Source organism: Jaculus jaculus, chromosome 16, assembly GCF_020740685.1.
Source record: "Jaculus jaculus isolate mJacJac1 chromosome 16, mJacJac1.mat.Y.cur, whole genome shotgun sequence".
Classification (NCBI taxonomy): Eukaryota; Metazoa; Chordata; class Mammalia; order Rodentia; family Dipodidae; genus Jaculus; species Jaculus jaculus.
Window position 1 is genome coordinate 41,922,094 of NC_059117.1, and position 15,661 is coordinate 41,937,754.

Consider the following 15,661-nt stretch of genomic DNA (forward strand, 5'->3'; position numbering starts at 1 on the left):
ACTGCCTGTATTTGCTGAATAGAAAACTAATAAAAAAATAAATTAAAAAAAAGATATCTGCGTCCTTTCAAAGGAAAGGGGGCACTTATACTACCACTAATCAATCAGAAGAAAAATAAGACTTTAAAAAATTCATAAAAATAAAACATTTAGGGCTGGAGAGATGGCTCATTAGTTAAGGCACTTGCCTGTAAAGCCTAATGACCAGAGTTCAATTCCCCAGTCCCCATATAAGCCAGATGCATAGAGTGGCACATGCATTTGGAGTTTGTTTGCAGTGACTGGAAGCCCTGGTATTCCCATTCTCTCTCTATCTCCCTCTCTCACTCTATCTCTCTCTGCTCACAAATAAATAAAATGTATTAAAATATTTTTAAAGAATGAAAAATGTAGGATCAGGAAGGCATGGCATGTCTTCAGCTGCATGTGGTTAATATCATGAAATAAAGTAGAAAAGAAAAATCTTCCCACATACTTCAATTGTACAATCATGCTGTGACATATTTATTTTATTATTTATTTATTTATTTATTTGAGAGTGACAGACACAGAGAGAAAGACAGATAGAGGGAGAGAGAGAGAATGGGAGTGCCAGGGCTTCCAGCCTCTGCAAACGAACTCCAGACGCGTGCGCCCCCTTGTGCATCTGGCTAATGTGGGACCTGGGGAACCGAGCCTCGAACTGGGGTCCTTAGGCTTCACAGGCAAGCGCTTAACCGCTAAGCCATCTCTCCAGCCCCGTGGTGTGACATTTTAATAGACTTGTGTCTACTACTAGGGCAAGCATGAGAAAGAAACAGAGACAAGGGTATGAGGAAGTGAACAGTTGAAAATTAAAAATATTTTAAAGAACCTTAATTAACATCGAAAGCATTACAAGCAATGACTGAAGAATTTACATGCTTTATTAGTATATGAGGAATATTTGCTAAAAATAACCACTCTAGGAGGGGCCAAAAGTAAACTTCAAATGACTGAAAAAAAATATGAATCTTTAAATCCACAAAGCTGTAACAGAATATATTTCCTTCTGCTTGAAATAAATGCACGAATAGTACAGTCAAAATGCTTAGAACTTAAGCAATACACTTAAAAACAATGCACTGGCCAAAGGACACAAAACACAATGAATGTTATTAATGTTTTTAGCTAAATTATAATAGAATTATAACAAATTTTAGGGGGCACTTAAGGTCAAGCTTAACAAATTCATGACATTAAGTGCATGGATTAGATATGCAGACTAGAAATAAACGTTCTAAGTATTTACCTCACACAATAAAATAATAACAAGGGGGTAAAATAAAATTTTAATAAAATAGAAAGCAAAACTGCAATAGAGAAAATCAACAAGGCAAAAATATTTTTATTTAAAAATTGATAAATTTATTATACTTCAAGGAATAGAGGAATAAATTGCCAATATCACCACAAAGCTTAAGAGACATTAAGTGAAGGTGAGATGATGTTACAAAAGCAACTTCATGCCCATGATGAGGTACCCATATTCATGGGGGAAAACTATACAAAAGGTGACATTAAGAAATAGAAAATATGGGCTCGAGAGATGGCTTAGCGGTTAAGCGCTTGCCTGTGAAGCCTAAGGACCCTGGTTCGAGGCTTGATTCCCCAGGACCCACATTAGCCACATGCACAAGGGGGCGCACATGTCTGGAGTTCGTTTGCAGAGGCTGGAAGCCCTGGCACGCCCATTCTCTCTCTCTCTCTCTCTCTGTCACTCTCAAATAAAAAAATAAACAAAAAAATTTAAAAAATAGAAAATATGAGTAATCTTCTATCTACCATAGATATTGAATGCATGATTTAAGACCTTTTAAATAAACCTTCAGATCCAGATGGCTTCACCAGTGAAGTTTCCCAATGCTTACAGATACTATCTGAGATACTAGGAAGAAAGAGGACAGTTCCCAATTTATTTCATGAGTTAATTCAGCACAGCACTGTTTCCCAAATTCCAAAACCACATTGAGAAAGAAAAATGACAGGAGTAATGCCTGACCAATGGGTGGAGGTTACAACTCGTGGCGTGAGCTAGAGAATCTTCCCTGGTTCCCCACGTGTCGTATAAACATGTATTGTCAGATTGGCCAGAGGAGCTTACATGAACCTTCTCAGGTACTTGACTCTCCTCCCTTTGATTCCCAGTCACACTGGGATTCTCTACTTCCAGCTGAGTCTTGTCTTTTTCATTTTGTCATTTTTTTTTATTAACATTTTCCATGATTATAAAATATATCCCATGGTAATTCCCTCCCTCCCCACCCCCACACTTTCCCGTTTGAATTTCCATTCTCCATCATATTACCTCCCCATTACAATCACTGTAATTACATATATACAATATCAACCTATTAAGTATCCTCCTCCTTTCCTTTCTCCACCCTTTATGTCTCCTTTTCAACTTACTGGCCTCTGCTACTAAGTATTTTCATTCTCACGCAAAAGCCCAGTCATCTGTAGCTAGGATCCACATATGAGAGAGAACATGTGGCGCTTGGCTTTCTGGGCCTGGGTTACCTGACTTAGTATAATACTTTCCAGGTCCATCCATTTTTCTGAAAATTTCATAACTTCATTTTTCTTTACCGCTGAGTAGAACTCCATTGTATAAATGTACCACATCTTCATTATCCACTCATCTGTTGAGGGACATCTAGGCTGGTTCCATTTCCCAGCTATTATAAATTGGGCAGCAATAAACATGGTTGAGCATGTACTTCTAAGGAAATGAGATGAGTCCTTTGGATATATGCCTAGGAGTGCTATAGCTGGGTCATATGGTAGATCAATCTCTAGCTGCTTTAGGAACCTCCACACTGTTTTCCACAATGGCTGGACCAGATTGCATTCCCACCAGCAGTGCAGAAGGGTTCCTTTTTTTCCACATCCCCGCCAACATTTATGATCATTTGTTTTCATGATGGTGGCCAATCTGACAGGAGTGAGATGGAATCTCAATGTAGTTTTAATCTGCATTTCCCTGATGACTAGTGACGTAGAACATTTTTTTAGATGCTTATATGCCATTCGTATTTCTTCCTTTGAGAACTCTCTATTTAGCTCCTTAGCCCATTTTTTGATTGGCTTGTTTGATTCCTTATTATTTAACTTTTTGAGTTCTTTGTATATCCTAGATATTAATCCTCTATCAGATATATAGCTGGCGAAGATATTTTCCCATTCTGTAGGTTGCCTCTTTGCTGTTTTCACTGTGTCCTTTGCGGTGCAAAATCTTTGTAATTTCATTAGGTCCCAGTGGTTAATCTGTGGTTTTATTGCCTGAGCAATTGGGGTTGTATTCAGAAAGTCATTGCCAAGACCAATATGTTGAAGGGTTTCCCCTACTTTTTCCTCTAGCAGTTTCAAAGTTTCCGGTCTGATGGTAAGGTCTTTAATCCATTTGGACTTAATTTTTGTGCATGGCGAGAGAGAAGAATCTATTTTCATCCTTCTGCAGATATTTATACAGTTTTCAAAACACCATTTGCTGAAGAGGCTGTCTCTTCTCCAATGAGTATTTTTGGCATTTTTATCGAATATCAGGTGGCTATAGCTACTTGGGCTTACATCTGGGTCTTCTATTCTGTTCCACTGATCTACATGTCTGTTTTTGAGCCAGTACCATGCTGTTTTTGTTACTATGGCTCTGTAGTATAGGTTAAAATCAGGTATGGTGATACCACCAGCCTCTTTTTTGTTGCTCAGTATTATTTTAGATATTCGAGGTTTTTTGTGATTCCAAATGAATTTTTGGATTGTTTTTTCTATTTCCATGAAGAAAGCCTTTGGAATTTTGATAGGGATTGCATTAAATGTGTAGATTGCTTTAGGTAAGATTGCCATTTTCATGATATTGATTCTTCCAATCCAGGAACAAGGGATGTTTCTCCACTTTCTAGTGTCTTCTGCAATTTCTCGCTTGAGTGTTTTAAAGTTCATTGTATAAGTTCTTTACTTCCTTGGTTAGGTTTATTCCAAGGTATTTTATTTTTTTTGATGCAATTGTGAATGGGAGTGATTCTCTGATTTCATGCTCTGTGTGTTTGTTGTTAGCATATATGAAGGCTACTGATTTCTGAGTATTTATTTTGTATCCTGCTACATTGCTGTAGGTTTTGATCAGCTCTAACAGCTTGCTAGTAGAGTCTTTAGGGTCCTTTATGTACAGAATCATGTCATCTGCAAATAATGATAACTTGATTTCTTCCTTTCCAATTTGTATCCCTTTTATGTGTGTCTCTTGCCTTATTGCTATGGCTAAGACTACCAAAACTATATTAAATAGTAGTGGGGACAGTGGACACCCTTGTCTTGTTCCTGATTTTAGTGGAAAAGCTTCCAGTTTTTCCCCATTTAGTAATATGTTGGCTGTAGGCTTGTCATAAATAGCCTTTATTATATTGAGATATGTTCCTTCTATTCCCAGTCTCTGTAGGACTTTTATCATGAAGGGATGTTGGATTTTGTCAAATGCTTTCTCTGCATCTAATGAGATGATCATGTGATTTTTGTCCTTCAACCCGTTTATGTAATGTACTACATTTATAGATTTGCGTATGTTGAACCATCCCTGCATCTCTGGGATAAAGCCTACTTGGTCAGGGTGAATGATCTTTTTGATATACTCTTGTATTCTGTTTGCCAATATTTTGTTGAGAATTTTTGCATCTATGTTCATGAGGGAGATTGGTCTGTAATTTTCTTTTTTTGTTCTATCTTTGCCTGGTTTTGGTATCAGGGTGATGCTGGCCTCATAGAAAGAGTTTGGTAGAATTCCTTCTTTTTCTATTTCCTGGAAAAGCTTAAGAAGCAATGGTGTTAGCTCTTCCTTAAAAGTCTGGTAAAATTCAGCAGTGAATCCATCCGGGCCTGGGCTTTTTTTAGTTGGGAGATTATTGATAACTGTTCGGATCTCCATGTTTGTTATAGGACTATTTAAGTGATTAATCTCATTTTGATTTAATTTAGGTAGGTCATATAGATCAAGGAAATCATCCATTTCTTTCAGATTTTCATACTTTGTGGAGTATATGCTTTTATAGTATGTCCCTATAATTTTTTGAATTTCTCTGGAATCTGTTGTGATGTTACCTTGTTCATCTCTGATTTTATTAATTTGTGTCTCTTCTCTCTTTCTTTTGGTCAGATTTGCTAAGGGTTTATCAATCTTGTTTATCCCTTCAAAGAACCAACTCTTTGTTTCATTAATTCTTTGGATTGTTCTTTTTGTTTCTATTTCATTAATTTCTGCCCTAATCTTTATTATTTCTTCCCGTCTACTAATTTTTGGTTTGCCTTGTTCTTCTTTTTCCAAGTCTTTAAGGCGAAGCATTAGGTCGTTTACTTGCGACCTTTCTAATTTCTTAATATAGGCACTTAAGGCTATAAATTTACCTCTTAGAACTGCCTTCATTGTGTCCCAGAGATTTTGGTATGTTGTGTTCTCATTATCATTTGACTCTATAAATTTTTTGATTTCCTTTTTGATTTCTTCATTGACCCACTCATCATTTAGTAGTGTATTGTTTAGTTTCCATGATTTTGTGTATGCTCTATAGCCTTTCTTGCTACTGATTTGTAGTTTAATTCCATTGTGGTCAGATAGAATGCAAGGAATTATTTCAATTTTCCTGAATTTGTTAAGATTTGCTTTGTGTCCTAATATATGGTCTATTTTAGAGAATGTTCCATGTGCTGCTGAAAAGAATGTATATGCTGCAGCCTTTGGATGAAATGTCCTGTATATATCTGTTAAGTCCATTCCTTCTATGACCTCATTTAGTCCAGATGCCTCTCTGTTTATTTTTTCCTCGGATGACCTATCGATTGATGCGAGTGGGGTGTGAAAGTCACCCACCACCACTGTGTTTGGTGTTATCTGTGACCTTAGTTCTAATAGTGTTTGTTTACGAATTTGGGAGCCCCCATGTTAGGTGCATATATGTTTAGGATTGTAATGTCCTCCTGTTGGAGTGTGCCCTTAATCAATATATACTGACCTTCCTTATCTTTCTTGACTAACGTCGGACTAAAGTCTACCCTGTCTGATATTAGGATAGCAACCCCTGCTTGTTTTCTAGGCCCATTTGCTTGAAACACCGTCTTCCAACCTTTCACCATAAGATAATGTCTATCCTTTGTAGAAAGGTGAGTTTCTTGGAGACAACAAATTGTAGGATCCTGCTTTTTAACCCAGTCTGCAAATCTATGTCTTTTCGTTGGGGCATTGAGACCGTTGATATTAAGAGATATTATTGAAAGGTGTGTATTTATGTTTGCCATTTTTGTGTGTGTGTGTGTGTGTGTGTGTTACTGGTTCTACCTGTGCTCTCTTCTGTTAACTGGTATTTGAGTATAGCTGGTTTTTTCTAGGTTCCTTATATGTGTGCTTTTCCTTTTGTTCAGCATGTAGGATTCTATCAAGTATTTTCTGTAGAGCTGGTTTTGTCTTCAAATACTCCTTTAACCTGCTTTTGTCATGGAATGTCTTTATTTCTCCATCTATTTGAATGGATAACTTTGCAGAATAAAGTAACCTTGGTTGACAGTTGTTATCTTTCAGAACTTGGAATATATCACTCCAAGCCCTTCTGGCTTTAAAAGTTTGTGTTGAATAATCTGCTGTAAGCCTGATGGGCTTGCTTTTGTAGGTAACTTGATTTTTCTCTCTAACTGCTTTCAATATTTTTTCTTTGGTTTGTGTGTTTGGAAGTTTGATTATAATGTGGCGAGGAGAGGTTCTTTCTGGGTTTTGTCTGGCTGGGGTTCTAAAGGCTTCCTGTATCTGTATTGGCAACTCTTTCCCAATTTGGGGGAAATTTTCCTCTATGATTTTGTTGAAGATGCCTACTATGCCTCTGGAGTGGACTTCTCCTTCTACTATGCCCTGAATTCTTATATTGGATCTTTTCATAGTGTCCCGAATATCTTGAAATTCCCACTCATACTTTTCTATAAGTTTGTCTTTCTCTTTGTTGGACTGCATTAGGTCTGCCACCTGGTCTTCTAGCTTAGATATTCTGTCCTCTCCCTCATCCATCCTACTGGTGAGATTTTCTACAGAGTTTTTTATTTCATTAACTGTGTTCTTCATTGCTAGTAATTCTGACTGGTTTTTCTTTATTATTTCTATTTCCCTATTTATGTCTTGTATTGCCTTCTTTATTTCATTAAATTGGTGTCCTGCCTCTTCTTTGATTCCTTTGATTTCCTCTTTGATTTCTTCTTTGATTATTTTCATGTGTTCTTTGACCTCTTTGAACATATTTATAATTATTCTTTTGAACTTTTTCTCAGGTATTTCCTCTAACTCTTTCTCACTGGAGGACATTTCTGATGCATTAATACTTTTAGGTAGATTTATATCGTCTTGCTTTTTAGTGTTTCTTGTGTTATAATTTATATATTTTTGCATCTTGGATTAAGTTAATGCTTGGATTTTCTAGCTAGCTGTGTATTCTTAGCTGTATCAATTGATTTGATGTAATATATTTTCAGGGTTGGACCTTAAGGTATTAGGTGCGGCTCTTAAGACTCTCAGAGTATCTACAAAGATGTTCTTAGGGGTTGAGATTCCCTGCTATAGGAGTGTTCAAGCAGGCTGAGTGGAATAAAATACAGGTAGATTCTAAAATTTAACTAAACAGTGTACACATTCAATCAAAAACAGCCCCGAGTATGTATGCAAGAGTAGTTATTATAATGGCCAGATCCTCTATCAACAAAGAGGTTTAGATTTCTGGTCTGTTGAGGGATCCAAGTCAGCTTGTGACCAAGTGAGACCCTTCCCTGGTGCAATCCCAGTTACCTTGGGTGATTTTGGTCTCAGTCAAATTGCTGCCTGGGTCGTCGGGCTGCTGTTCTGATTTCTGGAGCTGGGCACTTGCTTTTCCTACGGGGCAAACCGAGCTGCTGCTGCTGTCTCTGCTGATGTCGTAGCTGCCACCACTGGAGCCACCACCGCTGCTGAAGCTGCCACTGCTGTGACCACCGCCGCTGCTCCCCCCAAAGCCGCTGCTGCGGGATCTGCCGCTGCTGCCGCTCCTGGGTCCGCTGCTGCTGGGGCCGCTGGTACCGGTGCTGGAGCCGCTGAAGTTGCTGCCGAACTCTGCTCCTGCTTGGGTCCCGCTGTCAGCCCAAGTTGGCGTGGCCGGTCCCGGGCCGCTGCTCTGTTCGCTGGAGCTGGGCTCAGGCGGTGGGGGAGGGGAGGGAGCCGCGGCTGCTCTGGTTGTCTCGCTGGTCCACGTGTTCTTCTACCTCGCGGTCTTCTCCGCTGCTCGCTGCCGCTCTCCCCTCACGTTTCCCGAGTTGCGGAGAGCGCGGTGTGAGGGGAAAATCCCGCACCTGGCTTTTCCTGCGGCTCGAGCCGAGTCTGGCGGTTTTCTGCTGCGCCGCGCTTGTGGCGATTGGCCGGGCTGCCGGAGCCGCCCTTCCCGCCTGTGCAGGCTCTGGATGCTCTATAACTCTTCCACTTCTCCGCTGCCGCCTCAATTTCCTATACACCTCACTTTTTAGTAAAAGTGTGTATTCTGCTGAGTTTTTTGGGTCTTTTTCCCCCCTAGGCTGCTTTGGCGTGGTACCTACGCCGCCATCTTAACTGGAAGTCCATTTTGTCATTTTTGAGTCTCGTCTCTTACCTCCTCAACAGTGCTTACATTAATTTCTACTTAGACAACTCGCTCTGTGGACTTAGTACTGCAGACCCCATCTCTCCGTTAGAGAGACAGTTACAGGAGACATGTTAGCTGTTATGTGACTTTGCTTAAGACCAACCACATCTTATTGTCTTTGGACTTTATGTTCAATCCCCACCATCCCATGCCCATGACCTGCATGTCCCCAAGTGTTTTCATACCTGATGGAAGTCACCCACTTGCCGTACGTATCCAGCCACATCGCTATCAGATTTGAAGATCTTCCAAACTTTTCTTTCCACCATACTAAATTCCTGGGATGCTTTCCAGTCCATGGCCATTAGGGAGCGCTCTGTCAGGGAGGCTGCCACTATGATGTCCAGCTGGCCATTGTAGAGCAGAACCTGAGACGAAATCCAGCTTTGAGCAAGTGCAATATTGGAAGCAAAGCAAGGGCAGGTGATGCAGGCATGAAGGGTAAGCCTGAGATAGACAAAGGAAACGACGCTTCTCTGAGTCAGTGCTCCAAGAGGCTCACCCAGCACAGCAGCTCATTTCCTTCCAGGTAGCCATACACTACACCAACTTGAAAGAATCCAGCCCTCTCAGCCATTGTATTCTCCTAAAAGTTTAATTCATCATGTTTATCTGTGTAATAAAGGTCTCTCCTGGTTGCTAAGACCAACAAAGAGGCTTTCCTCACTTCATGCAATCTTTGATCTCTTCGGACATTCTATTTTGGACTGAGTGGAGACCTTTAACTGAATCCTCAGTTTGGTTTTCACTGCATAGGTTTCCCTCTACCTTCATGGTGCACATTTCTTAAAAGACACAAGCAAGACCAGGACTTCAACACACTCCAGTTCTGTCATAGAGGGTAATAGAGGGCTAGGCAGCATTCATTCCAGGTTCTACAGTCCCCAGCAGACTGGCATTTTTCTCTGGTGTTGCAGACCCACATCACTCTGTCCTTCTCCTGCACTGAATTCTGTAGTAACTGCAACTTTCTGAAGCCGGTGCCTCAAATCCGTGATGTGTTAGAAGAAGCTACTCCCTCCATGCCATCTTTTGCTTTAATATGACAACCACTTATCTGCAGTAACGAGTCTTTTCTTACGAGAATATAGTTTTATCACCCTCATCTATGAATGGATGTCAAAGGAGAAAGATCTTAGGCAATTCTGTTTTTTCCAAAACAATGGGGATTTTTGTTTGTTTGTTTTTGTTTTTCCAAGGTAGGGCCTCACTCTGATCCAGACTGACCTGGAATTAAATATGTAGTCTCAGGGTGGCCTTGAACTCATGGCAATCCTCCTACCTCTGCCTCCTGAGTGCTGGGATTAAAGACGTGCACCACCACGCCTGGCCAAAACAATTTTTAATTTACATGAAAGTGACTGAAAATATAGAGGCTTTTTATCAGTAATTTTTTTCATATGGAATATATTCTACAAAAATAATCCTGATGGAATAAATAAATAAATAAGCTCTTTATAACCGAGAACTCCACAAAACCAAACATCTTATCACTGGCTTAACACAGATAGTCCTTGCCAATACATGTGCAGTGGTATAGGACTTATATTTGATATTGTGAAGCCATTAAAGTGTTGGACTGAGCCATGACATGAGGGGTGAAACATGTTTATCATATAATTTAAATGTGAAAGCCAAAGACAAAGGAAGCCATATTACAATTACCTTATCAAATACAAATACGTATTCACATATAAAGAACAAAAAGTATGGCACATTAAGTTACATGGCAGAAATCTGAGCCATTTCTTCCATTATTTTCTATTCTTTGGACATTATTTCCATAAAATTGGCATGATATTAATTAATATAAAGTATCACCACTTTACACAACAAAGAGGTTTTCCTCAGCTCTGTGCAACCTTTGATCTTTAGAGCCTCTGGCTTGGCCCTAGTAGAGACCTTTGCTTTAGTACTCAACTTGGATATCAAATGGTTTGCTGCGTATGTTTCCATCTCTGCCTCCATGGTGCAGGCTTCTTAAAAGGCTTGAACATAATTAAAAAAGCCCAGGACTTTGACATACTCCAAATCCTGAAGCAGAGGCGGGACAGGGGGGAAGATGAAAGAGCCCTGGGCCTCCACCGCAGGCGCACGCGGCCTTTCATGTTGTCCACCCGCCGTCTCCACCCCCTCTTACAAAGAAACCCAAAGGAAAAATTCCTGATAGATTTAAATAGCCTTTCTAAAAGATTCAAGTCAACTGGGCAATAAAGTATTTGCATTGTTTATACAAAAAATAACCTCAAAGGCCTTGAGTACTTATGGCCTGTGCAAAACCTCCTACAGCTGTCTTGGCCTACAGTATGGAAGCAATTATATATGATGGGTACCAGCGCACAAAGCTTAACTACTTCACCATTCAAGGAAGACTCACTGTGGCTGATTAATAAAGATAATCACGTGTAAAGTAATTCCCCTTCCAGAGTTCGATCAAAAGATGCTGACCACGCTAGGTTATGCATTTCCGCACCTTGTGGCTATTATATGAGTTTGCATCTTCTCCCCGAAGTGTCCCTTGCAGATACCTTTATTATCATCATCACAGTATTTTAAAACTCAGTGTGAGCTGTTCTTTTATCCCGTGTGTGTGTGTGTGTGTGTGTGTATTTGTGTGAGTGCACGTGTATGTTCACTTGCACATTCATGTGGGGAGGCCTTAGGTTGATGTTGAGGTCTACCTTGGGTACCCTCCACCTTATACTGTGAGCTCATTCATTTGGCTGGACTAGTTAATGGGTGAGCCCCAGAAACTCTCTGGTCAGCCTCCCCGTGGCTCGAATGACTGACAGAAGTGCACCACCATTGATGATGGGATCTCCATGAGTCAATGACAAGCACTAATCCACTGTGCCATCTCCCATGCCCCTTTTTAAAAATCATCCGTACTGGAGAGTTAGCAAAGGCTATGGGCTACGGGCTTACATATGTAGTATTAGAGAACATGCTTGAAGTCCTGAGCTGAAGTAAAGCCCATGCCTGATCCATCCCGTTTGTTACTGCAGGCTCCTCACCCATGAGAGCATAACCTCCCTGGAACCTGGCCAGGAACTGAAGTGCAGAATCCTGGGTGTGAGCTGTGGGGTAGGAGACATACTTGGAGGGGAGGGGCAATCGACCCTCCCTCCCTTTCCAAAGCAAGGAAAACATTTATTAACTCCACAAAGGCACATAAATGCAACAAAAAAGAAAACAGTTTAATGATTATGATGGTTCATCTTGTTTTCCTACTTGGTTGGATGAAGAGAGACCTGAATAATTGGCAGAGTACACTTCTGGGTGCCTATGAGGGTGCCTCCAGAGATAATTGGCTTGTGGGTTAATCAACTGAGTGGAAAAGAACTGTCCTGAATATGAATGGCACCCTCCCCAGGGTGGGGCACAAGGAAGGGGAGGCTGGGAGCATTTCTTCTTAAGCCAAGTCTCTGCACTCAGCCGCCGGCACTGTCAGCCCTTCAGTGCAGATCTGCACCAGCTCCTCCCAGGAGTCTGTACGGCCTTCCCAGTGAGCGCTTTCTTGGATGGAGCAGCTGCTATCTTTCCCCAGCCCTCCAAGCTGCCGTTGTAGGCCTATTCAGCTTCTGGTCATTTAAGTCCCCTTAATAAATCCCCTCTTATTTATTCTCTGTTGGTCTTGTTCTTCTGGAGCACCTGACTAATACCATGACCAAGCGAGCTGATTTCAGAGCTGCTGTCAAAGGGAGCCCTGATCAGTACAAGAATCTCAGGGCTTCTCCTGTTCTCTGAAGGTCATAGTTATTCCCATAAGCCTCCTCAGGAATATCCCAGCTGGGAACTTCTACACTGTTAGGTAGATGAGATCGCTCAGCACCCAGCGCCTTTGAGATGAAAAGCCAAGCAGGTATGGTGTCATGGGAGTGGTACTGAAACCATGGGCACTTAATGGCTACTCATATCCCAATAATCACAGAAGTTCCAGGACCCAGCCCTGAGCCATTCATGCTACAGAGCATGCAGCAGATGAGCGCCTCGAATCCAGCAAGGATCTCACTCTCCCAACTTGCCCTGGACTGAGGAGTTTCCCAGGAACAAGACTTTCTATGCTAAAACAGGGACAGTGGGAAAAACTGCCTCTGGCCCCCGCCCCGCACAAGACATGCTGGTATTTTAGGCAACAAAGTCCAAGGACAAGGAGAAGACATAAATGCAGATGAGTGAGGGTTTTAGCTGCATGTCCCTTGTCATCAGAGATTCAAATCAAGGCTGTTGGGACTGGTTTCCAGCAATGGCACAGGTGGTGCCCTGAACACCCAGGTTCCCCACTGGCCTGGCCTGTCAGCTGTGAAGGAGCAAAGGCATCCCTGCAGAGAGTTCTCCCTCACTCCTTGCAAGGCTGGCTGGTTAACTCAGTGGAGCTGATGCTCAGTGCACAAATACAATCAGCCACAACGGACTCTGCTGGCTTGTACTCTGCAATTGCCATGTGCGGAAATCATGCTTGTGACTTTGGGGAAAGCATACGTTGAAATACTGGCAGTTTTAAGGCAATTGACAATTTTTGATTTGTTTTAGCTTGACTAGTGTCTAGTGCTTTGGTTAATGTGGCAATCATGCTTTTTATCATGAAAAGTTGCAAAACAAATAATAACATTAAGGACAATTTTTAAAAATAGGCCTCTGGGGGTAATAACTTGGAATAACTCAAGTACAACCAGTTGTCAACTTTTCATGACAACTAGATGAAAGCTTAACTTTGGTTCATAAATAACCTTGAAACCTTTTTCTAAACTTAAAGCATTTTTTAGTAATTAATCTGTCCATCTTCTTTATTTTTGTAAGAGATGGCATTAAGTGATCTGGTTTAGAAGTATCTTCCTTTGTCTAAAGGCAGAGGAGAAGACAGGAAGTTATGTTTTTATTTTTGACTTTACAATGTGCTTTCTTGGACACATGACTTTATCCACATACTCCTTTACCAAACAATGATGAGAAGGGGGTGGGGGTCCACTCTATGCTTCAGGAAGGTATGTTACTATGACATGCCAGAATGAGTCCTGGAACCTGCATTTCCAAATGCCCACCTGCAGCTATTTCAGGAGCAAGCTCAGTTCTTCCAAACCAGCAAGCATTGGCTCCCCATGACTGAATGCTCAGTATCACCCAAAGTCCCTGGAAACAGAGTTAGTGAGTAAAATGACATTCTTCCTGGGTCCAGCTCAGACACAGAATGGGCTGCTTGTCCAATTCTGCTGCCTGTCAGCACCTTCTCACTTGGGCTCTGTGGACAAGAATATATTTGATGGCACTGTTCACAGCAGATCATAGAATCCTCATTCCTAGCATAGGAAGTGGTCTTTTGTTTTTAGTTATTTGTTTATTTATCATTATTAGAGAGAAAGAGAGAGAGAGAGAGAGAGAGAGAGAGAGAGAGAGAGAGAGAATGAGAATGAGCATGGTAGGTCCTCTCGCCACAAAAACAAACTCCAGACACATGCACCATCATGTGCATCTGGCTTACATGGGTCCTGGAGAATCAAACATGGGTTCTTGGACTTTGCAGGCAAACACCTTAACCACTAAGCAATATTTCCAGCCCAGTCCTCTTTTTCTGAAATCACAATTTTTAGTGTTTACTCATTGTCAACAATGTTAGGCTTTATTATGACATTTTCATGTACATATCTTACACAATTTGCTCATATTTATTCACCCCATTACTCTCTGTCCCCCAGTTTCCTGGTTCCCTTCCTACTTCTTAGTCCTCATTCTACTTTTGTACCATATATAATATAGGCAATTTCACACACACACACACACACACACACACACACACACACACACACACAATCTAGATTGTACATATGAAAGAAAACGTGAATTTTTTCTCAGTATTGTCTATTCTTTTAATGTGATGTTCTACTATTCAATCCATTTTCCTTCACATGTCATTGCTTTGTACTTATTTATAGCCTAACAAAACTCCATTGCATATATATTCCACGTTTTCTTTGTTCATCTGTTGGTAGATGTTGTGGATATGGGTTCATATATTTGAACACTTTGTCCCCAGCTGGTGGCATTGTTGTGGAACCTTAAGCATGTTGGTTCTTGGAGGAAGTGGTTGCTGCAGGGTGAGGGGGTCAGTCTTGAGGTTTTATAGGCTGGCCCTATTTCCTGCTTTTCCCTTCCTGATTATGGGTTGTGGTGGTTTGATTCAGGTTTCCCCTGTAAACTTAGGTGTTCTGAATGCTAGGTTCCCAGCTGATGGGTATTTGGGAATTAATGCCTCCTGGAGAGAGTGTACTGTTGGGGGTGGGCTTATGGGTATTAAAGCCAGTTTCCCCTTGCCAGTGTTTGGCACACTCTCCTGTTGCTATGGTCCATCTTATGTTGGCCAGGGGGTGATGTCCACCCTCTGCTCATGTCATTATTTTCCCCTGCCATCGTGAAGCTTCCCCTTGAGCCTGTAAGCCAAAGTAAACCTCTTTTTCCCAGAAGCTACTCTCGGTTGGGTGATTTCTACCAGCAATGCGAACCGGACTGCAACATGGGTGCAATGAAACCATCTATCCTCACACTCCTGCCTTTCCCACACGAAAGACTGTGAATTCTGGGACTACAAGCGGAAATGAACCTTTTCCTTTCTTGAGCTTCTTCTTCTGGGTTATTTATCACAGCAAAATGTAACTAATACAATGGGCATCTATGCTTATTTCATAATGGATATTGTAAGCAGTGCCGAAATAAACATGAATGTGTAAGTGCCTTGATGATATGCTGACATATTCTTTCAGTTATACACACAACAGTGGTATGCCTGGGTGTTATGGTGGCTTCATTTTTATATTTTTAGGGAATCTCCATACTTATTTCCATAGTAGATTACCATTTACATTCCTATGGTATTCAAATCTAATCAAACTGTGGTTGGTTACTATCATAACAGTCATGTCACTATTGTACCAGTGGGCATATCTTGACTGGCATGCTGGTGGGGTAACATGCAGGGT

The 15,661-nt window shown here is 41.1% G+C and overlaps 1 protein-coding gene across 1 annotated transcript in view; it reads right to left on the bottom strand.

Annotated features, from left to right (window-relative positions):
- The window catches only part of Cpvl (carboxypeptidase vitellogenic like), a 209,638-nt gene that overhangs the window by 37,416 nt on the left and 156,561 nt on the right, over positions 1 to 15,661 (bottom strand). Inside the window, exon 12 of the mRNA XM_004652772.2 lies at positions 8,876 to 9,058. Coding sequence (XP_004652829.2) covers positions 8,876 to 9,058 — 183 coding nt within the window. The remainder of the gene's footprint in view (positions 1 to 8,875; positions 9,059 to 15,661) is intronic.